Source organism: Epinephelus lanceolatus, chromosome 16 (assembly GCF_041903045.1).
Source record: "Epinephelus lanceolatus isolate andai-2023 chromosome 16, ASM4190304v1, whole genome shotgun sequence".
NCBI lineage: Eukaryota > Metazoa > Chordata > Actinopteri > Perciformes > Serranidae > Epinephelus > Epinephelus lanceolatus.
In genome coordinates this window covers 27,304,684-27,332,258 of record NC_135749.1, presented here as the reverse complement: position 1 = coordinate 27,332,258, position 27,575 = coordinate 27,304,684, and the positions used below count along the sequence as shown (strand labels likewise).

The window sequence follows — 27,575 nt, the reverse complement described above, 5'->3', positions numbered from 1 at the left end:
GCTGTGTAAGGGCTATTTGACCAAGAAGGAGAGTGATGGAGTGCTGCGGCAGATGACCTGGCCTCCACAGTCACCGGACCTGAACCCAATCCAGATGGTTTGGGGTGAGCTGGACCGCAGAGTGAAGGCAAAGGGGCCAACAAGTGCTAAACACCTCTGGGAACTCCTTCAAGACTGTTGGAAAACCATTTCAGGTGACTACCTCTTGAAGCTCATGGAGAGAATGCCAAGAGTGTACAAAGCAGTAATCAGAGCAAAGGGTGGCTATTTTGAAGAAACTAGAATATAAAACATGTTTTCAGTTATTTCACCTTTTTTTGTTAAGTACATAACTCCACATGTGTTCATTCATAGTTTTGATGCCTTCAGTGAGAATCTACAATGTAAATAGTCATGAAAATAAAGAAAACGCATTGAATGAGAAGGTGTGTCCAAACTTTTGGCCTGTACTGTATATATATATATATATATATATATATATATATATGAACATCCTCAAATGTTTTACCATGCTTTTCCCATATTATTTTGAATGTCAAGGATTCCATAAATACACCACGTCTTTAAACATTTTATGCAAGATTCGTGAAATTACAGCACAACGAATTGTGCCTGCAATCCACTGAAGTCCTGCCAAGCAGCAGACATAAACTGACATGATTAGCTCTTCACTCTGATGCAGGCAGTGTCACCTTAGCAAGACAAATGAGTTTTGCTGGATCCCTCATGCTATTATTGGTATTGAGAGACCAATTTAATGTAATATACCTGTTTAAAGCACTTAATGCATGAATAAGAGTTCCAATCAGTAAATTTTAATAAGGAAGTGATATAATCTGCACGTGTCCTTGAACTTTTCCTACAACAAAGAGCTTTCTCAATGAGACTTCCTCCGAGGGAGTGCATGTTCATACTCGCCTGCACCTGACTGAGACATGGGGAGCCTCCCATAAACCCACAGAGGCATGTAGCTGATTGCCCCTCCTACACACTACCACAAAGGCAACCACTAACCCAAAAAGCCTGCAGTTACACTTAAAACATCCGTCTGGTTCCTCCCTGTGCGTTTGACCAGGGGGAGAGCACATTACTGTCTGCAAAGGGAGTTATAAAATGCTCCTTGCATTGTAAAGCCCTCAAGTGCACAATGGTTTGCTTTTACAGGGCAAGTACACATATTTGGAGAGCACACTGCTGAAGTCAGAGTCTGAATATAACTACAGCTGCTACAGTGTGGGAGTGGAGCCGACTGCAGTTGGTGTGGTTATCGAGTGCAGAGCTGGGGAAAAATCTCCAACTGATTTCCTCGCGAGCAGATGACACTGCGGTGTAGCCTGGATAGCATCCTCTGTGTTTGCAGATGGAAAAAAAGCTTGGGGTATAAATAACAGCTCTTTGGCACCGTGTTGTTTTTTTCTGCAATTTCCAGAGAGCAGATATCTCTCCATGACACAAATGTCCATGCTGACAGCTGTGTCTGATGAACACAAAATGCCACGCCAAAGTCTGAAAAAGCTTTCCTGAGTGACAGTGATTTAAAAAATATGCTTATTTGCTTTTTAGCGGAGGGTTAGATTAGAGGATTGACACCACTTCTGTGTCTGTGTGGTGAATATGAAGCCACAGCTAGCAGGTAGTTAGATTAGCTTAGCATAAAGACTGGAAATGGGGGGAAACAGCTAGCCTGGCTCTGTCGACACGCAACAAAATTCACCTACCAGCACCTGTAAAACTTGGTAGTTAACATGTTATATCTTCTTTGTTCAAGCCAGTGGTACTCAACCAGGGGTTCAAGGACCCCCAGGGGTGCACAGAAAAATGGCACACTATTATAGGTGTGAGCCCAATGTGAGTATGAGTCATTAGAGTGACTTTTCTTATTTCATTTCCTCCAGTTTTCTCCTCAACTATAGAATTCTGGTTTTAATCATATTGACAACTATAATCCTTTCATATGATGGTATCTGAAGTGAAATCTTACCAAAGGGGTGTCTAATACGTATCAGTTTAGGGGTTCTTGACACAAAAAAGGTGTAAACTGAATCACAATGTTTGTTTTCAGTAAGTTCCAGGTAGAAAACCCCCATCACATACATAAAATGAAACAATAAGCATACACTGCCTCAGTTGGTTAGTTTGTAGCCACCTAGAAAAAGCAATGTCAGTTTAAGTGTTCGCTGTATTCAGATTACTTTTACAGCTTTACCTTGCAGTCAGAGTTTTCCAATGGAAAACTGAAGTCGCTAGTTGGTCTTTCACTGCGTCCATCAGTGTGTACCTAATATAAGCAGAGAAAATATACCTAATATAGCACACATTTAAACTGATATTTATTTTTTTAGGTGGCAAAAATATATTTTGCTGCAAGCTATGTCCACAGCAGTAGATTTGGTTCATCAAAGATGATAGCAAAGCAGCACCGTACATAAAATGAGCACAGCAGAAATGTCAGATACATCGGACAGCTGTGTTTAACTGTATATCTTAAAGATTACAGCTAAAAATGACAAGAGCAATAAACAAGCTTGCTAATGTCACATATCTCTGCAATCCAAGTGACTGTTGGTGCCTCACAGTGATTCGGTCTATACAAAAACTAAAACGTTTTGCAGTTGCCAGGCAACCAGCAGGAAGTTACTGTGCCATGTCAAAAGTAGTCCTTTTCTTAAGTGGGATTTATAGTTGTGTGCAGACCCTACGCGCGTAGCCTACGCCGTTGTGAGCATTTATATGTGTTCAGTGGTGTGTCTGTGTCCCTCTGCAGTTACACCTCCAAAACACTAGTCAGTGGCGAAGGTTTCTGTTAAGTGCTGTAAAGTTTAGTTGATTCAAAACACACAATAAACATGGCTTAATAGAGCCAATTTCAAACACAAGTACACAAATTGGCTTCACTATAACTCGCAGCATTCACAGACAAACACTTATGTTAATCTGGACACATTTTCCCCAAAAATACAACATGCTAATGTTATTAGCACAAGCCTATGGCATTTTACATTGTATAAATTAGTCTAGCAACTAGTGATCTTTCCCTCTTCTCATATAAAACCAGGGACAACAGCAACATTTAACAAAGGTAACGGCACACAGTTTGTCTCCATTACAACTCACAACATTCACCGACAAAACAACTGTCATACCAAACACGTTTTCCAGACAAATACAAAATACTAATGTTATTAGCGCCAGCATATGGCATTTTACATTGTATAAATTAGCCTAGCAGCGGATATTTCCTCTGCTTATATGGAGCCAGGATAAAATGCTATTTTGTGGAGGCTTTACTGTCATCACATTTTATTGTATCTTAACTGTGACATAAAAGTAAATAAAAGCTTTATTTACACTGAGGGAAATGGTTTCAGTATACATGAACAGACAGGAGGTCTGTGTCGCCACAATGCATAGTTACAATTCTGGGGAGGTGCACGTCAGGCTATGCCGAAGGTTGCAGCGTCAGTTCAATGCAGAAGTATAAATTCCCTTATTCAGTTATTTAGTAATTTATTTATATGTTTCAGATTAAACTTGATATAACTTGTTAATGAGTGAGCTTGTAGAGGCACTGGTATGCTAATTTTGTTTCAGTTGCATAGAGCAAAGCTCAGTGTTTCCCCCCGTTTCCAGTCTTTAGGCTAAACTTAGCTTAGCTAAGCTAACCGACAGCTAGCTCTGCCTCACATTTGAAACTAAAATAACTTTTTGGCCATCTGGGGCTGTGCATCATATCACAACATTAGCTTATCATCACCTTTTACAGTGATGTAACCGCCTAATGAATGTAAGTTCAATACTTGGTCTTTTATAGCTCTGTTTTGGTCTCCAACAACTCCTGAGGGAAATTCTCTTTAGCTGCTAAGTGTTCCACTGTGTTCACCAGCTAGTCTCTAACTGTGGTGCTGTGCAGGTAGTGTCAGTGGGTTTATGGAGCTTGTTCTGACTGCTGCAGCCAAAAATGACGGTAGGAAAGCAGTGCGAGCGAAGCTAAACGGTAAAGTTGTGGGCTGGAAAGCTAAACAATGAGCTGAAACTATAAAGCTCTGTAAAGTCCAGTGAAGCGAAAGACACATAAATGTCTATAGGTTCAGCCACTTTTCTTAGACTTTTCACTGAGTCATTTGATACAGTTCCATTATGAAAACACTGATTATAGCTGCTTTTAGTATGAGAGTGATATTAATCCTGTCATCTAAATTTACGCTTGAATGCAAAATAAAAACATTTTTCTCAAAATGTGAAACTTTAAAACAACAGAAAAGAGGAGTCAGAAAAGTGTTGTATCCACTGTTCTGACAATCTGACATCTGATAACGGCTGATGACTGATGTGTCCATTTGTCATTCGGGTTATACACCATCCCTGCCTCATGCCCAGTGAGTCACATTGCTCACATACAGTCACACTCCACCCCTCTGTCTGCCCTCTAGCAGTTGGCACAGTGGTGTCATCTCAAGCTCTCAGCTGTTACTGTGGCGCAGCACTGACTGGACCAGCAGCTGTCGAAGACTGCAGCAACACTTACTTCTATATCATCTCCAGATTAGAGCATTGGGAAATCAGGGTGAGGATGAAACACGTGGCTTTTCAAGTGTTTTGGCATTCCCTTACATCACCACTATGGATAAACAGAGTATATGATTCATCTTCTAAAATATCTCTTACATCTGGTTGGCCTAGTTAAATAAAATTCTAGATAGAATTATAGATTAAATGGTTGCAAACATTTCGCTTTAATCCTTTTTTTTTCTCTCAACAATATGATCTAAAGAAATCAAAGACCCACACATAACCCATGTGCAAAGCATTCTGACACAGATAATCACAGTCCATGTGTGTGGAGAAATGTACATATCTGCTGTGTTTCTTGAAAGCTTCATCAAGGAAGCCAGACTCTGGAGTCACTGTAAAAGAAGGACTGCTTTAACAAATTCCGTGGATTGTAGAAACCTGGAAAGAAGGAGAGAAAGATTTACTTAATGCTTTCATATGTACAGTCACATAAACAACTAAAATACTCAGATTAAGACTACATGTCTTTCTCCTGGGTGTCTACAGGTATCATACATTTAAACTTAATGCTTTTTAGCACATATAAGGATCATTTTTAACCAAAGACTGATTTTCAGACCTTTTTCTTATGAGCACTGCAGGTAAATAGCCTATAAAGTTAAGTAGTATAAATGTAGTCCTGTGCAGAGGTAGGTTAAGGTTAGGTTAATCTACATTTTGCCAACAAGTAAGTAGAAGTATAAAGTAAAAAGACAGCATTAGGTTCAGGTTCTAAAAACCCTCAGACACCTTGTTCTTCTGTAGCCAACCAAAGTACTGTCAGACAAATGGACAACGTGAGGTATTCCCACCCAAAAAAAAACACTTGCATGATTTCTAACTTTTTCTGAAACTTTGAATCAAGTTGAAGTTTATATAACAGAGCAGCGACCAGCTGCAGAGGAGATACCTCTCTCTCTTGTCTCAGTTGATAAGAGAGAGAGATTAATGTTAATTCAGCCAGAGCTGTGGTCTCTCACTAAAATCCCAAAAGTCCAGGAGGGGTATTCCCTGTGTAAATGTGTCACAGCTTGATGCTGCTGGAGAATTTACACATTCGGCTCCAGGCCAAAAAACTCTACGCTACTTGTGTTTCTCTACCTCTCAAGGTCAATTATTGGGTTCAAATATGGATGTATTGCATATATATATATATATATATATATATATATATATATTTTTAGGATAAGCACAGCTATTTAAAAGCTGAGAAACGTGATGCAGATAGATTTATGAAGGATACATATGTAGAATTCAGGTTACCCAAGAGAAATCCAGTTCTGAAGGTGTCAAATGTAAAAGCTCATTACAGTCGGTTAGACAACAAACCTCAGGACAGCAGATGAAGGCATGGCACATCATCATAAAGCAATAAACAACACAGGGGAGACTACAACTACAAAACCTTGTATAAAGTAACTCTATGCAGCTTTTACTCTAGTCAACCCTCACCACCTCTCTGACTTTATTGGTGTCAAAGGGCAAAAAATCCTATTGATCCTAATTGATTTTCCTAAAGAATATTGTTTTCGATAAATATTATTTGTTAAATTTTATTTACTGAGTTGCCATGTTTTGTAAGATAATGTGCAATGGTTATAATGCACTGTGCCACTAATTTCAGCAGCTGTTAAAATATGGTTTGGTTTTTTAAAAAACTGTGATTGATTTCAAATGGCACTTAAAACATCCACACTATTTTCAGAAAATGTTTAAACTTATTGATTAAATCACGCTCAGTTCTGAGAGTTTTCTTGCTTTTAGACCGGTCGACTATTCTTAGGTGAAACTGCTGTTTAAATGTCAGTGAAATTAGTCATTAGGAGTATCCCTAATGTACATGTATCTTGGATAGCCATGCAACAAAATGCCAATATTACTTACAATTAAGCATGAGATAAGACATGATAAGATGAAACGAAAGAAATGATTGTGCAACAGATGCTGTTTAAAGTCAAAGATTGCAAATATATAGAGTGCATCAATCAGGTGCAAAAACTAAGTGCCAGTGCCAGAAACGTAATCAGGTTCAAAGTAAATGTCATAAATATAAACAGGTTAACAATAAGCATAATAGCTCAAGACTGTTGATGTGTAGAGATTTAAAAAGTGGGACTGATAGGGTTAAAAGTCCCAGGCAGATTCCACGAGTTACTTTATGATAAAATGTTGTCATTAAATTTTCATGTGCACCTACTTTTCCTTACCCTGCCTCATTTACATACACTTATGTCAGCAGTTTCCTACATTTCCCACAGCCAATTTCAACTGCTCCCAGAGTAGGGATGCAAATTTAATGCAACCCTAATCTAATCCCTGTGTATTTATTTAAAGAAGTACAAATTAGCATGTAACTATGTCCTTTAAAATGCACGTTTCTAAAAAAAAAAAAAAAAAAAAAAAAAAAAAGGGTTATGTTTTATGCAGTGGATTTGTGTTTATCAGGCATTACCTGGACCTGGCCTTGTACCAGCCTGTGAGTTTTCGAGTATCCTCTCCGTTTTGGATGCAAATGCAGCAGTGGGCATGGGATGCTTAGTCGAGCTGTTAACATCTGTGATGTTATAGTGCGCAGGGCCTGGTAAGGGAGGGTCCTTAGGAACAATCAGGGGGGGTGCTGCTATTGCCAAATAATAGCCTCTCCTTGAAACACAGAATTCACATTTTTAGACTATTGAAAAGAAATAACCAAGGGACACACCCCCAAAGAGATACATATTTAAGCAATATCACACGAGAGGGAGTGATGTTATACTCGTATATCGTCACGGCTGTGATTTGGTCATAGGCACGAGGCCGCAGGCCTCGCAGCAATGACGTAGGTACATCGTAGGTACGCCGCAGGACCATAAATCAGGCTTAATGTGTGTTTACTCACGGCAGGATGGTCCTCCTCACCGGTGCAGGGGTCTGATGGGGATTATAGGCTCCTGGGCAGGGCGCACGATTGTCCACTGAAAAAGGCCTTCTCCGGGTTTTTGATTTGAAGGGGGACAAGACTGCCTTGGAGCTGTGCTGGATTAAGTGGTCATTCACCTCATAGTGGCCTTCAACAAATATATAAAAACTTAGATAAGTAAAATTAAGAATAAAAGATGACAAAAAATGTGTTAGAAATGAGAAAAAGAGGTAGTTACACGGTGATGGCCCATTTTTGTTTGGGTAAATAGAGTCACGTCCAGTTTCTGACAGGAAAGCTGCTGTACCAGCCACTGAGGAGAAGCTCTTTTTACTGCCACAGCTGACCTGTCCACACAGAGGAAACAAAAAAAAGCTGCACATTAACTAAAGGACGCACAACACAGTCTTGAAAAGCAACTTGCATACTTCACATACATACATACATCATACTGATTCGGGGCTGGTGTTTTGTGCTTCGGCTCATCCAACTGCACACCCACAGGCAACCTGAACACCCTGGAGACTCCAGTGTTGAAGTCACTGTCGTTTATTAAGGAGCTCTGCAGGTTGTATGCATTTGGTCCAGGGGTGCCTCTCAGTGGGTTAAGGGAAGCCCTGGTAGCCTGTTGAAAACGATGATATGACGAAAAATGCTCATGCTCATGTTGATGAAATATTTGGTATATTTACAGGCAGAAACAGCAGACTCTAAACTTAAATTCAGGGCCATAGCTATCACTGTTATCATGTTATTTGTATTTTGTGAGGAAATTTGAGGGATTTAGCAACCATGGCACACAGTTTAGACTTCCATGATGGTAAATAAGATTTACAGAAATTTATGTTAAAGGTCCATTGTGAAGGATTTAGGGGGATATGTTGGCAGAAATTGAATATAATATAATAAGTATGTTTTCTTTAAACTATAATCACCTGAAAGAAGAGTCATTGTGTTTTCATTACCGTAGATTGAGCTGTCTATATCTACATAGGGAGCGAGTTCTTGTATACAGAGTCTGCCATGTTGCACCACCATGTTTCTACAGCAGCCCAAAACAGACAAACCAAACACTGGCTCTAGATAGGGCAATGCGTGTTAGAATCCCCCCCTGCGGCATGCAGCGTCAGAAAAACACTTTTTTTTTTATGTGAAACTGATTTATATAATGCACCTTACACAGACATTTTTCTACATATCTGCTGTAGTAGGAATTGGACAAAATTTAAAAAACAAAAAACAAAAAAAACATTAACATCCTCCTAGAAAGATTTGCCACCATTGGTATCACTAGCACTGCTCTAAACTGGTTTAAGTCATATCTCTCTGGCTGCACTCATTTTGTTCAAATCAGAAATTTCAGATCCAACTCTTGTCCAGTTACTAGTGGTGTTCCTTAGGGCTCTGTCCTAGGTCCCCTTTTATTTATTATTTACCTTCTACCTCTTGGCCATATCTTCTGAAAATTTGGTATTCACTTCCACTTATGCTGATGACACCCAGCTCCAGAGACGGCTGGTATAAATGGGCTAGCAGGGCTAAGCCCTGCCTATCTTTTAATAATGATAAAATAAATAAAATATTAGTTATTGAACCTTAGAACTGATTGTTTCTGGTGGAAGCTATAGCAGCAACAGCACTAAAATAGTCACAAAAACGCAGGATTTATCTAAATGGGCTGATTTTTTTACAGCCCATACTCCTAGAATCAGCTTCCAATCATTGTTGTCACATTGTGAGTGACAGGTGTCGTGACAAGCCCCCTTGATTTACTGTCCAGTTGGTCTAAATTAATTCAGCCCAGGCCACTGACTTTTGGCCAATGACAGTGCGTGGAAGTACAGTGAGGGCCTGCCCGCTGTTATTGTAGTAGGAGAGTGAGCGTTGAGTCTTGCGAATTGCGTTACTGTGTCTTTTAAGGTGTCCTTGAGTGTCCTAAAGGCGCCTATAAATAAAATGCATTATTATTATCATTATTATTATTAAAATTACACAAATAAACAGGAGGGAAGTCACAAATGCCACAAACTGACAGGAAGCAATCCACAAATGTGCAAAACCCATTTCATGTGTAAATATGGATCAACAAATGCATAAATATGACTTCATGTGTATTTGCTGTGGTGAAACTGTTTAAATTTGTAAAACCTGTACATTTTTTATGTGAAATTAAGGTACACGTTTACAGAGTAAGTTATGTGCATTTGCAAATCAATCTGTATTTTTGTAGATATGACTTTACACAACACATATATAAAAAGACATGTTTGTGGATAGTAAAATATTTGAAGATCTTGGTACACATTCATAGACTGAAGACAACAAGTGGCGCATACTCTGAATCCATTTGCATTTAATTTATTTTGATGACATTTCGGCCTTTGGGCCTTATTTCACATATTTATAGATTGTCTTGTGTGGGTTACAAATAATACCGTCCAATAAAAACTTGGGGGACCTGACCTTGGATGGAACAAAGCCTGTCGTGCCTTTCTTTGAGAAGGAAGGACTTTGGACTTCAGCACTGGAGATGCGACCATAGCTGCCTGGTCCAGGATTTTCATTCTGAAACATAACACATCATTATCATGTTTATAATGCATTGTTTTTAGCTGATACTTTACAATGATGTTTGGATTGTGCCTACCAGACAAACTTGTGAAGGGAATCTCCTGGCTTGAGATAAAAACCCTTTCTTTTCTTCATTTGGTATGACTACTGTTTGGTATTTTGTTGGTATTGAAGATGAAACGGTGTAAGCCGGAATCTTACCTGTTTCAAAATTAAAACAATAATTATTATATTTAATTGCTAAAAATGAAAAAATTAAAGTGTTCACTTAGACTCACTTTCATTAAATCCTCGGTACATGTTGCCCGTGGTTCAGCTGGTTAACACGGTGAAAGTCAGTAAATCTGAAGCCATATTCGTGTTGCCATGGCGACGTAAAAATAGAGTGCAGGTCAAAGCGGCGTCCTGCCGTGGTGTTATATCGCCATCTCTCGGTGACACGCGCGTCCACCAGGCGCTTTATACCAACCAGCCTCTGTTTTGTTTCTAGAATAGCTCGATCCATCATGGCGATGCATGCAAAGGCGACTCCACCACAGATCCCGGACACCCGCCGGGAGCTAGCTGAACTGGTGAAGAGGAAACAAGAACTAGCGGTGAGCTAACGCTATCGTAATTTCATCAAAGATGAAAGCGACATTAAGAAGTGCACTGTTTAACCATTTAGAAGTTCAGCTGTAGCAGCTTTAATATCAGCGTTTGCTACCCGAGGCCTCGCTAAAAGCTAGGCTAATTATAGCAGTTGCTAACGTTAGCTGTCTGTTCGCTTCAGCACAGTTCACTCCAACAGTGCTAATAGCTTCAGCTAACTTGGCTAGCTAGCTACCGTAAAGACAATATAACCTTTTTAGCTATCTAGCGTTTATTGTAATAGCACAGTTTAATTGCAACACCTAAGCGTTTGAATTAACTTTAATTGTTTATGTCAGCTTTACGTTTTGTAGCCCTCATAGGCATTGCTGCGATGAATATGCTAGCTGGCTAGCATAGCTACAATTCAGCCGCCGCCCGGTTTCAAAGTTCTCGCGTTATCTCGTTCTTCTTCTTTGGATTGTAACGGCAGCTTCTATCCTTAATGTTGCACTACTGCCACCTTTTGGAGTTGTCAGATTTTCATCATCAGTACTGTTCTCATTTGGGAAACTAAAAAAATCATCTTATGCCTTGTCAACTTTCACCACAGTACTTCAGTATGTTCTTTATACCTGCTCCTGTTAGCCCTAATGTTTTCATTTCTTCCAGTTCTCTCTGATAAATTTATGTTCCACAGTTTCTTGTACCTGGGAATGATTACAAAACCCCTCATGTTATGTTTGATTCATGGACATTTTATGTACTATATTCAGCATTACAAGAAAAAACTGGCGACACAAGTCGTGTAGAAACAAAATACTGATGCAAATAAAGGAATTGTGTAATTAGACTTTTCTCTCCTTCTTGCCTGGCATCTCCGTCCTGCTTTCAGCCAAGGTTACTCATTTATCTCTGCATCCCTGATATGAAAATCGCCTCATAATTAAAACTGTGACAAACGTGTGTACACATCTGTTTATCTGTGCGCAGTGCAAACTGCTTATTCACAATTAATTCAAGTTTAATCTGATTTCTGCGATATCTTAGGAGACACTGGTGAACTTGGAGAGACAAATATATGCATTTGAAGGCAGCTACCTAGAAGACACCCAGATGTATGGCAACATCATCAGAGGATGGGACCGATATCTCACTAACCAGAAGTAAGTGTCAGGTTACTCTCATACTGTTAACGCTTTTTTCAGTGTATGGAAGAGAATAAAGTAAAATGAAACTACAGGATTTTACAACTATCATAAGAGCCACAGTCAGTTTTAAAATGAATAAGTACGGGGCATGCGTCAACCCCTTTAATGGCTGAGCCGGCAATCAGACTTACTTTTCTATTAAGCTTTGTTATAAGATGAAAACTTAAGGATATGGTTCTACACTGTCAAAGTGTAATCAACAGGTGCATGGTGAAAACTTTGTGTTACTTAACCATTTTGCTGTTATTCTGACAGGAACTCCAATAGTAAGACAGATAGAAGGAATAGGAAATTCAAGGAAGCAGAGCGTTTATTCAGCAAGTCATCTGTCACATCAGTTGCAGTAAGTCTGTCTCTCACTGGACATTTTTCACACAATATATGAGTTTCTCATTTGCTGCATGAAAAGAAAAGAATTACTAATACAGTGGCACTCTCTGCTTCGGTTTACAGGCAGTATGTGCACTCGGCGGGATACCGGATCACATGAATGAAAAACGTGAGTTGTTTTTGGAATTTTCTCAAGCCAGTCAATGTTGGAAAAGTTTCTTCTTCTAGCACTTTCGTAATCTCGGTTTATGCTACCATTTGGATCCTGTCAGGTGAGGCAGGCAGCGGCACAGAAAGCGACGCCTCTCCAGATCTCCAGAATCAAGAGAACGAGCCAAGCCAGGAGGACACGGAAGATGTGGACACGACGCTTCAGGACCTAAAGCCTCAGAAAGCTGCTTCCTCGTCCTCCTCAGGCAGCCATCACGGGAGCCACAAGAAGAGGAAGAACAAAAACAGACACAGGTAAACAATGAAAATACAACACACAGTGTGTCAGCATTTTGTTTAATCTCTGATTCTTTATCCTTCTGATCATGCTGGTAATTGGTAATTCTTGATTACAGAGTTTGTTGATAGCTGATCAGTATGTGTACATGCACACAAGAAACCAGGTTATTGGGAGAAAGTGGGTTATGTTGGAAGTCGGACTACATATTTACATTCACTGTAGTAAGACCTGGTTTCGGTAAAATCCATGTCTAGATGTAGCAGGTCAGCTAAGATTCTCTCCTCTACTGTGATCCTATTTTGGTACCATGGTTCAGTCATTTTTAAACGTCTTAGTGGTACAAAATGCTTCTTTATGATTCAAATTCAGACACTCCTTCACAGCAGTCTGAATGTTAACAAAGAAAGAAATCAGAGCATAACATGGTTACTGAAAGGCAGTGGTTCCCAGCATCTGGCTTGTAACTCACTATATTCAAATGATGTGTACTTGTGTGAGCCCTCATCAGTGCTTATGGCCTTAGTCTAAACAATCATGTGCAGTTAAACCAAGTTGTTTCATTTGAAGGATTATTAGAAACCTCAAGAGGTCAAAGTTTTAGATATTTTTACAAGAAAAAGCACAAAGTTAGGAAAAATAAACACAATTTTGTCCAAGAGAAGTACACCACCGTGGCTTGGCTGTAAGATTACAAGACAGAATAAGACTTGGAAAACACAAAATGCTTTCATACTAGTCCTGTTGGAAAGGTTTGTCAGAGACACTGTTAGCCCAAGTAATTTCCTGAAAAGTGTATATTATTTTTGAGCCACTGTCGTATGTTTTTCTTTGCTCCTATCTTTTAATTATTTTGGTCTCTGACACGTAATAAAACACACACTAAAGAGCATGTTAACACACTGATTATTTATTGGTAAGTCTAGTTTTGTTATTATGAGAGCCAGTGTCATTGGACTGAGTTAATAAACTGTTCACAAGTTACTTATTAGTAAAAGGAAAACTTTGGTATTTTTCAGCCTGGACCCTTTTTCCCATGTTTTGTCTCTAAGTGACTATTTGAGACAACAATTTTTGAAATTGGTCCAGCATTGAGAGACAACGTTGCGGCTGTGGCATAGAACAGGCTGCAGAGTAATCCCTACAGGCAATTGTGCACTGTCAATGTCCGTCCTCTAGAAGTGCTTGTTTTTGTCACTGACAGGCTCAGATTGTTAGTAAAATGTCTGCTAAAGTTATGGAAAAGACCCTACAGAGAAATGAAATGTGCTTTTCCTTACCTTTCACTGATCCCGTCTCTTTCTTTGTGTGTGCAACCAAGTCTCGTTCAAGGAGAAGTGTCATTCTGAAATCTTGCAGACTTTTCCATATTGTCAAAATCAGCTAAATATTCAGCCATGACACTGAAAATCTTTTAGATAACACAAAGCTACGCTATCTTTACTCCAACACAACAAACGCTTCCCAGCACTCCTCTCTCCACCTCTCACTGACGTTTCCACTGCTGTCTTCCTGTAACAAATCACATCTCCCAAGATTTCAGAACGGGACTTTCTCTCAATAGTGGACCAATTTCAAAAATACTTGTCTCCATTAGTCATGTAGATTCAAAAACATGTGAAAATAGGGTCCAGGTTGAAAAATAGCTAAACTTCCCTTTAAGTGGAATTACACAGTTTACCATTGAAATGATTAACATGGTATATTAACATAGCAGGTGCTCCACCTAACACACTGTGACGGAGTGTGTCTGGATTGCAGTATTACATAGACGTAGGGCTTTAGACTCAGGTTGGTGAACTAACAGCTGCTGCTCTCTTCCTTCCCCTAATGCTGCCCCCCCAGTCCTTCTGCCATGTTTGATTATGACTTTGAGTAAGTCTGATTTTTACTTCCTGCTCCTGTGATCTTCACTTCCTTCCTGCTGTTAAACCCCATCCTCAACTTTTCCACCGTTTCCCCCGCTCTCTGTCTGCTTCTCTTGACCGACAGTAGAGTTTAAGCCTGCTAGTTATTCAGTCATACTGCATGTCCAACAGTTCATTCTATAATTTTGAATGCATTTCAGCATCCAGCACTCTGATCTCCATTAGATTTTCTTGCTTGTTACTGGGGTATTTTCACATCTTTCTGACCCCAGGTTCATTTCAAGTGTGCTTCCCCAACTCCAGTAATGACATAAAACATTGCTGGGGTTGTCAGATGCTGGGCTGGCTACAGATTTCCTGCACAAACAAGAACAAACACATGGTCATTTAGTGTTCTTGTTATGGGCTTGTTTTAAGGCTTCTTCATGATACAGTAGTTGTACCGCTTGTCACCATAATTCCCATCAAAACCAGGTTTATGAACTATCAATATCTAACACAACCTTCTCTTTGTTTTTGTTGCAGATTTGACATGAAGGTTAACAAGAAACCCAGAGCTGTAAGTTGTTTTGCTTTGTTTATCTAATAATACTGTTACAGATATTTTCATTAGCAACTAAACTGGCCATTATTTTCTTGATTAAGTGTTTTGTCTTAAAAAATATCAGAAAACAGTAATTTATTTTTTTTTATTTTTTTTGTCCGACCAACAGTCCAGTCATGTATGACATTAATAAAGCTTCAAATCCTCACATCAGTGTTTAGCATTTTTGCTAAAAAATGACTGAAAGGATTATTTATATATCAAAATAGTTGCTGATAAATATTCTGGTGATTGACTTGCCTCGCTGTTGTGTATCAAAGGTACAATGCAGACCATATGCATGTAGCCTACGCACGTCGCCTACGCCGTTGGGAGCATTTATACTTGTGCAGAGGTGTGTCTGTCACTCTGTAGTTACACCTTCAAAACGTTATTCAGTGGCGGAAGTTTCTGTGAAGTGCTGTAAAATTTCGTTGATTCAAAACACACATTAAACATGGCTTAATAGAGACAGTTTCAAACACAAATTGGCTTCACGTAGAGCCTAGGCCGTAGCTAAGGCGTCAACGCAGAAGTATAAATTCCCTATAACAGAGTCGAATCGAGGTCTTTATAAAAGGGACAGCTGGCAGGACAGGACGGGTGTGATGTTTTGGGGACATATTACATGTGGTAGCCACCATTAAGAGATTTAAAAAGTGGCTTGTAGCCATTAGCAGCTAACTCAAAACATTTAAAAACAGCAACCGAAAACTGGGGAGACAATTAGGTCCAGGAGCTCTTACCCTCTGAGCATAGGGCGAGATCAATATAATGGGGACGGTAAATGATTGTTGTTACCTCCGCCAAGGAGGTTATGTTTTCGCCGGCGTTGGTCTGTTTGATGGTCTGCAAGATAACTCAAAAAGTTCTGAACAGACTTTGATGAAATTTTCAGGAAAGGTTGATTATGGGACAAGGAACAGATGATAAAATTTTGGTGGTGATTGGTTGAAGCCAAGTGGATAAAATAATAAAATGGCGGGAAATCCGAGCTGCTTGGCGGAGGTCTGAACTCTCCGAGTTCTTTTCTAGTTGCCATTGTTAGTGTTAAGAAAGCACTGCCTGAGGTGTATGTTATGTCACACTAGAAGCTGATGCTGTTGTGTTACACATCACGCCCACCACACCGGCCACGCCGCTTTTGATTCTGGAATGCTTATGTCTATATAAAAAAGTTAAGTCAGCGTAATTAAGAGTCTTCTTTGCGACCCTATCATGGGATGTCTTTAGAAAGGGTTTATGATTGCTGTCTTTTCTTTAATCGTTTTTTTCATTCTTTGTTCTCTGTCCTCCTGCAGGATTATTCAGCTTAACAAAGACGACTGGAACACCTGGACGCACGAGGAGGATACGTGTAGAGAAACACAAGATTTCTGGACTCAATGAACTTTGTTTTGCCTTTTTTTCGCCATCAGTTGTCATATTACAGTCTGTTCTGTGTGTATTGCTTGAAACATTCCCCTCCTGACACCAACACTGGGTCAAGATTTTGACCTACCAAGTAAGTAGATCTATGGTGTTGCATGTTACTTGAGGCCTGATGAGGCCGACCTCCAGTAACACACCATCTTGTATAGTGTTTAAAATGATTGTATTTACTATGTAGTTCATTTCACATTGTGAGAAAGTTAAGCTTTTTTTTTTAAGCATCACATAATTGTATAATCCCTGAATACCCCAGATTCTTTTATTACATGGTTGTTTTGCAAAAAAAAAATAAAATACCAGTAATGTGAAAATGTTCTGGTTGTTTATTAAAAGACAGTGCTTTGCGTCACTCATCACAGCAGTTAAAGGATTGCAAGATGTTGTGAAGCAGCTGATAAGGCTGGAATAGTCACCCTAAATCTTTATTGTTTCTCATGTCAATCACTGGCAGATACACGTCTGTGAAACATCCAAAATTTACCAAATGTTGGATAGAGTTCCCACACATATGGTCCATAAGAAGCTATTTTATGAAATAGAATATTATTAGTGTTTACCTAACTATTATAGGGAATCGCCAGCAAATTCTCTTCTGACAGTTCTCAGTTTATTATATGAAAATAGTTCCTAAAGTAAACACGTCTCATCAGAGCACAAGCTGATGACGGCACCGTGCTATTTACAACATGGTGCCTGGGTTTTGTCAGTAGTAAACCTAAATAGCCAATGTTATTTTTACAAATACATGATTCATATGCATAGAAAGTTGTTTTTTTATTACTATGTGGTCAACAACTGTTAATGAAAGCCACAGCTTTAAACATGTTTTCAATCCACATAGCCAGCATGCAGTATTTCAAATCCTTCACGAGGTGGCGCCAAAAGACGATTGGCTGTACTGTAAATGACATACATAAACATAGAAGGTAAGATTAAGATTGAACATTTATGGCCACAGTCAAGACTGTTTGTATAAATCCTACACAATATTTAGTTTTCTCATTGAGTGTGTGTAGATAACAAACATTATCAGGGCCACCAGAGAGATACCATACCTTGCTTGTCACAGCCGTGTGTAGTTAAGTGTATTATTGTATATGATGCCAGTATATCCTACGCCCTGCCCCTGAAAGGCATGCTGGAGTGATTCATATGGATGTGTTGCTTTTCAGATTCAGAATTTGCTCTGATATCAGATCTTCACACATACCCAGTACTGTGACTAAAACTGCAAAAGAATGAATGAAGATCAGTGTTGGATGTATATGACTATCAACAACATGAAATAATATATATAAACTATATATTATTATGAAATATATTTTCAAAAGCATGAAGAAATTACATTTTGAAATAGTCTCCAAAATCGAGATGTCCTCTAACCCCTCTTCCCTTTTTTCTTTCCTGCCTTCACTAATTTCCTCTCATCTGGTCATTAACGTAAAGTGTAAATCTGGTGCTGCATTCATTATTTCCCTTATTATAACTAACATGAACTAAGGTTTAAGTATAGAAACTATTGTGAAGTGTGGAGTGAAGTCTCCATATTGAGACCTCAGTTATGTGTTTGTGATATGTAACACTAGATGGCAGCAACTTATCAGAATCCAGGATACTATATTTCATCTGGTTTCAAATCTTTTCTACATTTTTAAGCTCTACTATGACATATTGGATTTTTTTCTTTATACCATCTATTTGTTGTGTATATTGAGACCGAACTGCCTAATTTCCTTTTCATATATATACATTTAAAACTCTTAAAACACAGTGTGATTGATTGTATCGAAACAGCATCCTTAGGTAGTTCACAGCTGTTACGCAATTGTGTGTACTGTCACAGGATCATGTGATGATGATATAATGTATCCAGTATTACACAAGTCAGGTTTACATTGTCATAGAGTTGTTCTTAAAGGCACATCACCTGTAGATTTTCTGCATATAGCATCAAACGTTGTAATATGAGGAATATGCTGCAGTCTGTGACGTAATCTCTGAACAACAGGTCAAAGTTTTGTTGTTCATTTACTAGTTGAACTATAGTTTGCAGTTCTTTTTGCAGTTGGCAGGTTCAAATCTCAGTAGCTTTTTCAGTAGTTTACTACTTTGGGCTATGTAGTTTATTACAAACTACATCATTATAGTATTCTCATGATGTTTTTGTGCCATACAGTATGGAAAAATGCCGCAGCTTACTGGCCACTGTTGTCAGTAAATGACCATCACCTGCTCTGTGACTAAAATCAGCTCTGGTTTGCAACCAAGATGTCTGCGATTCATTACTATGAATTTCCCCCAAAATGTAGCATTTTCCTGATTCCACCTTAACAAAGTGCTCCCTATCCTCTCCTTAAAACACGTCCTTGGGCCGTCCAGGTGAGGATTTGCATGCCCTGGTCCCTAAATCAAACACACCAACACTTTACACAGTGTCACTTTAGCTGTTCCTCTGTGTAACAATATGAGATTGTACATTTCCCATGTGTGATCTTTTCCCATGATGCAGTTTTTGAGAGTAGTTTTACTTTGACAAGATGAAGAGCAGTCTGAGAGCAGTTAAGATGTTGTTTTTCTACTTTTTATTGTTAAGTTTTAAAGTTGTTTCCCTACGTGCACACCACAGGTGAAATAATGGTGCTGGTCAGAATGTTCAGTATTTTTAGGCATGTTTAGATCTTGCATTGAGTGTGTGTGTGTGTGTGTGTGTGTGTGTGTGTGTGTGTGTGTATTTTGCAGGAAATTGCAGCAAATCAAGAAAATTAAGGAGGAGGTCCAACGGAACTGAGTATATAAAACGTCGGCTGTAAGAAGTTGGTATGTACCTTCTCATAATTTATGCCCATTCTTCTGCAGTAGTAGTAAAACATTTATTTGTGTACATGCATGAATAAAGTGTTTGGGTTTTTTTCCATTTCCATCAAGCAGCACCACTCCAGCTCACATATGTGTAATCCATGTACAAACAGAAATTAAAAACGACATTTTTCATGGGGAAGTTATGAGCTGTAATATTTCTTGCCCTTTGCCCTAGAAATCACTAGTAGGCTAGCTAACAATCGGCTGGTTCTAGCTTTGTACGTTACTAACATCAGCTATCTCACCCAGCTCTCTGTAAGAAAGCAAATAAGTGTATTCTATCTCAAAAGCTATTGCTTTAAGGCTGCTTTAGTGAGCCATACGCACAATTCTGACCTTTAAAACTTTCTAGAGTAAGTCAAAACTTGGGAGTAGTTGAATCTTGCAGTGAAACGCGCATTAGTCACAACTGGCCTGAAACATCACCACATGGGGGGATGGAGAGGAACCAGGGCTGCTGACAAACTCTATGATGGAGTGGACTGACTGGGAAGAGTCCATCCCTGGAATGCACTCCTCGGTTTCAGGCTCCATCCCAGAGTCACATTTCATCTGGTATGAATGGCACAATGACTGATTTTTTTCTTTACTGCTCTAACACGCAGTTATTAGTGTTACCTAAGTCATGTCACATCTACTGGATGTGTCGCACTTTCAGTTTGTGCAGATTTAACAGGGTCAATCATGCAGCGGTAATATGTGTAACAAAGTCGAATGTACATTTGTGATGTTGAAGGGCCAGTGTGTAATATTTGCCATGGTTTATTGTCAATCTGAATCTGAATCTGAATATTCTACCCATTAATATGTTTATACAAGTGTATGATCACTATAAAATAAAATTCGTAATTATGGTTATATATATATATATATATATATAGCAAGGGCCTTGCTTTAGAGAGGTCGCCATCTTGCGCCGCCATGTATGTACGGCAGACCGAGTGGACAATCCAGCCAGCCAGAGAACGCGTTTCGCGTGTATAAATGAACCAACGAAGACAGCGGAAGGAAGGAAGAAGGAGGAAGAAACAGCAGAGAGTGTTAGTAGTTCGTTGATAGAGAGTAGTGAAAAGTTTTTTTAGTTATAAAGTTTGCGAATGGACCACACTTACCATGCAACAGGAGAGAATGAACCCGAACTGTCATCTGCGAGGAAAAGAAGACGCAACTTCACTCCTTGTGATGCACTCTCTGCGGCGCTTTTCCTCCTGGTGATATATCTCCCCAACAATGGCAGCAGTAGCACCGGATCCCATTCTGTGCATTCAGCCTCTCTTCTCACCCGCACAGCATCAAACACATGGAGTTCCTCATCTGTATGCTCCGGCTCAAACAGGTATGGCTCTGGGTCTGTGTCCGCTACAAGAAACTCTTCAAAATCGCGTTCAAAGTTGTCCATTGCAGCTACTATAGTCCGGAGATATTGCTAGGCTAAATAAACAGCTGAGCTCTGTTACTGGCTACGCTGTCAGTCAGTGTGCGGGCTGGAGATTGAGCAGAGAGGGGAGGGGGGTCCCCACTTAGAATGGTAAACGAGTATGTGTGTAAAGTTATGACGTGTGTCTGTTACGCTAGAAGAGTCAGAGTTTGGGATGGAGTGGAGTGTTACCGGAGTTTCTGGAGTGCTCAAATAAACGGGCCTTTTTCCCGAACGCTCCTCTGGTTTCCTGCTCGTGAGGGATTCATTACAATATCGTAACATGGCTTAGATTTCTAAATAAATATTCACCTCGTAGCTAGATAGACCTACTCCTGAAAAAGTCGTGCGCAAGGCTTTTTGTCCCTACGAGGCCGCCGTCATTTACCTGACGGGAGGGGTGAGCGAGTGAGCCCTGCAATCTAGAATTTGACCACTGATGTCACTGTTTTCAACCCATTTTACACACTGGGCCTTTGAGTATTATAATTACACAGAATCTGTTTCATTTGTTATCACCTGACATGCTTAGGCCTCCATAGTCAATGTGTTGAACGTCTGATAACCAGTTTTTGAACCCCTACATTCACCTTTGGGGCAACCCCACCTATAACGGGGTGTCTCCTGCCTTGTCTATCCCCTTTTGCTGTTGTACTCCATGGGAGATCACTTAATTTGTGTAGGGGGCTCGAGTTATATGGTCGTAATTGGCGGAGGGTTTTGTTTTCACCTCTTGCTGTCAGAGTTGTCAGGAATAAACGGGGATCACCTCGAAAGATTTTCACGGTCTGGGCCTCTTCATATCAACACAACGCAGACAACACTAGAGTCCACCGGTTACACAGACATTCATGTTCCCCAGAAGATGAATTCTAATGACTTTGGTGATCCTATAACTTTAACATTAGCACCAGTAGTTGACTTGATTGCTTTGTAGTGTAATATTTCCACAACTGAATGAATTACCATGAAATGTGGTACAGACATGGACCCATGAGGATGAATCCTACCGACTCTGATGATCTCTTAATCTTTTATACAGCGCCACTACCAGGTCAAAATGTCACCTGGGCTTATGACCAACTGTCACTCTCAGTTATACTTTGTGTTTACTGCTAATTGACAAATGTTACCATGCTACCATGCTAAATGCAGATGGTCAACATGGTAAGCATTATTTGGTGCATGTAAGCATGCTGACATCGGCATTTAGCTTAAAGTACAGAATGACAGTATGGCTGGAGAACACTTTTTGTGGATATGGTAATAGTGTGGTTCTGGGTAGAGTTCCCCTCTCGGCCTGCAGAGAAGAAGAGGGAGCAGCTAGGCTCTGTGCTGGACCCTCTGTCCCCGGCTTCTCCGGCAGGGAAATACAGTCTAGTGCTTTTTGAGGGGGTCAGGCTTGGTTGGGCTCAGGCTCAGTATTTTATATGATGATCTTGGACAGACTGGGTTTGGACTTCAACTCATGCAAGTAAGTTTGGTTCAGGTTGTAATTTTTTCCACAAGTTTAGAAGTGGGAGTGGCAGTGTTGGTCAATCCATCACTTCAGTTTGGACTGAAATGTCTCAACAACCATCGGATGTATTACCATGAAATTCTGTACAGACATTCATGTTCCCCAGAGGATGAATCACAATGAATTTGGTCACTATGAGGTTTACATGATTCATTTTTTAGTAAAATATCTGAATAACTATCACATTGATTGTCATAAAAATTGATTCAGATATTTGTGCTGCTTTGAAGGTGACTTGACCCTTTGCTAAGTCCCACCCCCAGACACAGACTAGCCAATCATAACTCAGACCAGGGCCCAACAACAATACAGCTGTGCTCCATTGAGTCGAATGGAATCGTTTCAAATTTCCTTCATTTTCAAGCTGGTTTTGTGGATTTCAACGTGTGTTAATGAGACGCATTACCTGAGAGAGGTTGTAAAAAGATATACGTTTCTTCCCTGTTTCAAAACCAAAATCAAACATTGAAAAGGGTAAGGTTAGCTGCTGAAAAAGGCCGACCCTGCTGTACAGGAACCAGTGAAGGGAAGCAGGAAAACTTCGCTGATATTCAACCAGCTGTGTGTCATCACATTGTGCGCAGATGAACATTGTTTGACTTCCCTTGGTGATCCCTGCCCATCCGACGGTGGAGGTCCAGGTGCTGGCAGCGGCACGGGGGCGAAGCCAATCACCGTTCATCTGCACATACTGCGATGCCACACAGCTGGTTCAATATCAGCAAGTTTCCTTTATATTCATTGTCTTGTGTGGCGATCAGCAGTGATGTGGTGGTTCACTTTTACACTGTGATCTGTAGCCTATAGTTCGGCTTTAGCTTAACTATCTTTGTCTTTTGTTGCTGCTGAGTCAGTTTGACATCCTGGATATATCCTTCAAACACAGACTGTAGACCCCTCTGTCTGCTTCTCTCTGGAATCACTGTTTCAGTTTACCAAAAATATGATCATATTTCTTCAGGGAGTGCAGTTAGTTACAGTGTGGGCTCCATGTTTACTCCGACAGCTTGTCACACCATCACAAATGGGCGGGGCTTAGCGAAAGGTGAATTGTAAAAACTTTTGGTGACACTGGTAACTTTTAATCCAGGACCATTATTAGGTCAAACTTTAACTTCGTCCAGTACTTTGGTTTATGACTAAATTCCTGCAGAACTAATGATATTAGCATCAGTCTCAGCTGTAGTTTGGCACTGAGTATTTACACAGGTTTATAGACATAGAGCACATTTTTCTCCCAGTGGTATTATTTCCTCATCTCCTCCCACGTCTCTTTCCATCCAACACATAGATACTGTTAGAGGCTTTGATTGAGACCAGGTTACATGTCAGGCCATGACTCACTCTCAAGTCACTTTCAACATCGCCAACTACGTAATGCAATCTGGCTGGAAATTCACACACTCACACCAGAGAACATTCCACACATTTAACCTTGGGGTGTGTGAGTAATGAGGCATGAATGCACAATGTGTGTTTCACCACTTAAACAGCAAATCTTTGTTTCATTTCCTGTCACTTCAGGAAATTATCTGGAAAGAACTGACCAAGGCAAAACTTTAAATGAGCTGTTGGGAGCCAAACAGGATTCCTGCAGTTAAACTTAGATGATTGAGCTGTATAGTGTTTAGACTTTTCTTTTGTTCTTCAGAGTCCAGATTGGCAATTTTATAGGGTTTAACACAATCTACTTTGTTGCCAAATTCTCTCAGGTTTGACTCCTAACATTCACATGTTTTATTTGGGATTGTCAGCGTCTCCTGGGAGGCTCTGTGGCTGTATGAATAATTTTGTTTTGTTGTTGAAAAGCATGCGTGTTAAGTCAAGTGTCAGCCCCACTATGACAAAAATAACAGTTTTAAATAATGATGCCTTCAACAGAAAGTGAAGAATTGCAAACAATTTCATTTTAACCCCGCTGCTCTTTACTGGAAATGGAGCTTTTCTAATGTGTTGTTTGTCATTGCTTGTGGTGTTGTTACAGCTCCACTGATGAAGGCCAGTCACAGAGTGATTAAAACACTCCAGTTGTGTTTATATGTTCTTTTAAACTAGCCTCAAAGGTTCCTAAGAAGTAACTTTAAACTTTAAACTTTCCCTTTTCTACACTCAAAAGAAAACCATTTATCCATAGAGTAGGGTTTGTGATATGACTATGTGCCATGATATGTATTAATTTTTCACGCCATAGTACCTATCACTTTAACAATGCTGGGTGGATGAGGTCATTGTCAGCATTGTTAAAAATCAGTAAGCGTCATATTTTGGCTCATTTATTTGTTTTGATCTTTTTTATTAGTTTCCCTTTTTGTCATGTTTTTTATTTATAGTTGTCTGCATATAGTTCTCAACATGGAGCTGCCTGAGCAGTCGGGTTACAGCTAACAGTGCTAACTCCATAAACAGCAACAGTGCTGACAGAGCTAACAGCGCAAACCAGTGTTGATGCACACAGAGGAACAGTGATTTCATTCTGTGCCCAGGACCCTATTGCTCAGTGGCATAAGATCGTTACGATGGGCCACAGTGCACGCTATCATGCACGTATCATATCGTCACATGATAACAGATTTTCAAGGTGGCAGTCACTCATAAGGGCCCACTCCCCCCAGCACATTGTCGGAGGGCCCATTCTCTCTATGGGAACCCCCACCTCAAGCCCAAAACAGGCAACACTATCTGGTTATTATATCTATTGGTTGGCAAAACAGTCTGAATGCATAGCTGTTCAGAGGTGTTTGAGTGTATCTTATGGTCTTCCTCAGCTGTCACAGGATTGTAAACGCTCCAGTTTACGTTCCTCTGAGCTCTCCAAGGACCTCTTGTCATGCTGTGGCTCAGCTTTTGGGACATCTGGACAGACGTCATCTCCTGAGAGTGATCACAAAAACAACAACTTTAAATCAGCTACGTCATAGCGCTGCGGGGATTATTTTCATTGTCCATTAATCTGCTGATTATTTTCTCAACTACTTTATTAGTTCTCTGGTCTGTAAAATGTCAGAAAATGATGAAGAGCATTGATCAGTGTTTTCCCCTGGATGACCTTCTCAAATGTCTTGTTTGGTCCACAACACAAAGACACTCAGTTCACTGTCAGGTCACTCAAACCAAATACCTGATTATCAGATTAGTTGGTAATTAATTAAATAGTTGACAACTCATCAATTAGCCATTGCAACTCTATGACTGAATTGACCATAAAGTGAGATTAATTGGCTCATCCAATGACTTAAATACAAACTCAAGAATGATCTTTCAGTCTCAGATTTATCAATAGTCTTTCCTGAAATGTTTCTATATCACAATATCAATATTGCAATATATAAATTATATATACCATAGTAGAGGATTTTATCTATATAGCAGATCCCCTTGTTGCTCACAGCTTTGAAAAAAATTAACCGGAGCAAGCAAGTTTAGGAGAATATAAATGATAAACCACAGATATCCCTGTCAGCACTTTTCATAAGAACTCTCCTCTAGTCCTACCAAAGAACTAGTCCCCTTGTAAAGTAACTGTGAGCAAAGTAACATGGACACCGTTTCTGATTGATTTTAGTGCTGTGAACACCACCAATAAATTTCACTTTCACTTTATACGCCTACTTACAGTGGCCCTGAGGGTCAAAACACAGCATCATTTCACAAAGCGTTACATTTAACAAAACACAGCATTTCAGAAAACACTGTTCATCTGCACACACTGCGATGCCACACAGCTGGTTCAAAATCAGCGAAGTTTCCCTTTATATTCATTGTCTTGTGTGGCGATCAGCAGTGATGTGGTGGTTCACTTTTACACCATGATCTGTAGCCTATAGTTCGGCTTTAGCTTCTAACTATCTTTGTCTTTTTAACCCGTTGTTGCTGCTGAGTCAGTTTGACATCCTGGATATATCCTTCAAACACAGACTGTAGACCCCTCTGTCTGCTTCTCTCTGGAATCACTGTTTCAATTTTCCAAAAATATCACAATATTTTTTCATGAAGTGCAGTTAGTTACTCTGTGGGCTCCATGCTTACTCCGACAGCTTGTCAGACCATCACAAAGGGGCGGGGCTTAGCGAAAGGTTTATTACTTATCACAAAACACAATGTTGGTTGTCTGGTTTAGAGGTAGAAAGAGAAATCTATGGATGAAGAGATGAAAACAAAATAATCAGCCTGACCAGAGACCACGAGGGTGGATGACAAATGCATTTTGGTATTTTGAGTTTAACTGACCCCCTTTAAATTGTCCTCATCATTCAAAAGTTACAACAGGGTAAATCCCACAGAGACAGAGAATGTATTGAGTGAATTCCTGAGGATACTACACGCAGTCATCTAAGGACCTTTAGGAAACATGCAGAAGTAATACTGTTGAAGCTGTAAGGCGGGGCCCCCCTTTTTCTTCTTCTGTGGTTAGTCAGTCAGAGTAATGTCTTCTAATTACTTTAACAGCCTTCGCCAGCGGGATCCAGCTGAGCCCATGGTCACTGAGCGGGATGATGTGAAATCTTAAATATTCACTGAGGGGCTTCAACCCCATCCTTCTCCCTCCTCCTCCTCCTCCTGGGACCAAACAAGACTTGTTCTCCTACATCCCCACAAACAAGGTCAAACATATTTCAGGAAGAGTCATGGGAACGGCTCAAACAAATAACAGCACCACATGGTGCTTTTATTCTTCATCTGGAGTTGATCTTGTGATAAGATTTTAACGGGGCATAAAGAACACGCTTGTAGCAGCAAGTCAACACTTTTACACTCAGCCATAAATGATGATCAAAAGCAGGAAGTCACAGGAATGTATTTCTCTTCTCGACAGCTACATTTCTCAGTTTATGAGGGAGCACCAGGCGCCTGGAGTTAAGAAGAGCAGCCATATTTTCACATTAGCATCTGTCAGGGCCAAATCCATATAGTTGATGTATATATATTTAATTTGACAAAATAATCTTAACTCAAAGTCTTCTTTTTTTTTTATTTTTTTTTATTCTGTCAAACTGCATTCAAGGCCAAAAAATAACTTTCAGACTCAGTATTTTAAATATTAAAACTGTTCCCACAAGAATACTCCTTTATTTCTGGACACCTTAAAGGCTACAAAGAGCAGGTACAAAGTATTTCAGGTAGCATTAACACCATGAAAACTAAAGTACCAAAGGCTAAAATTGCTTTTATGGAAAACTTTTCAACCTGTGTCATTGTGGCTTTCTGTTCCCTCCCTGAGATGAACACAAGCCTGGCACAGCCTCCGTATAAACATAATCAGAGCAGATCAGTGCAGAGGTTCTGAACTGTAAATATTTATCTAAATTATGTACTAGGGG

At 39.8% G+C, this 27,575-nt stretch overlaps 2 protein-coding genes across 3 annotated transcripts; one reads left to right on the top strand and one right to left on the bottom strand.

Annotated features, from left to right (window-relative positions):
• Nucleotides 1-523: 523 nt before the first annotated feature.
• On the bottom strand, nt 524-10,482 carry stpg1 (sperm-tail PG-rich repeat containing 1). Its single transcript, XM_033638087.2, has 8 exons — nt 10,300-10,482; nt 10,098-10,222; nt 9,914-10,015; nt 7,896-8,075; nt 7,689-7,797; nt 7,430-7,598; nt 7,004-7,194; nt 524-4,950 (listed from the first exon to the last, which is right to left on the bottom strand). The coding sequence occupies exons 1-8, from the start codon at nt 10,319-10,321 to the stop codon at nt 4,880-4,882; spliced, it is 969 nt and encodes a 322-aa protein (XP_033493978.1). The 5' UTR covers nt 10,322-10,482; the 3' UTR covers nt 524-4,879.
• A 6-nt stretch (nt 10,483-10,488) lies between these two features.
• On the top strand, nt 10,489-16,773 carry meaf6 (MYST/Esa1-associated factor 6). Of its 2 annotated transcripts, XM_033638088.2 has the most exons (8): nt 10,489-10,617; nt 11,642-11,757; nt 12,058-12,145; nt 12,256-12,301; nt 12,405-12,597; nt 14,426-14,455; nt 14,974-15,007; nt 16,333-16,773. In XM_033638088.2, exons 1-8 carry the CDS (start codon nt 10,528-10,530, stop codon nt 16,345-16,347), a joined length of 612 nt encoding a protein of 203 aa, XP_033493979.1. In that variant the 5' UTR covers nt 10,489-10,527; the 3' UTR covers nt 16,348-16,773. The 2 variants fall into 2 exon arrangements, with proteins under 2 accessions (XP_033493979.1, XP_033493980.1); XM_033638089.2 differs by lacking the exon at nt 14,426-14,455.
• Nucleotides 16,774-27,575: the final 10,802 nt, after the last annotated feature.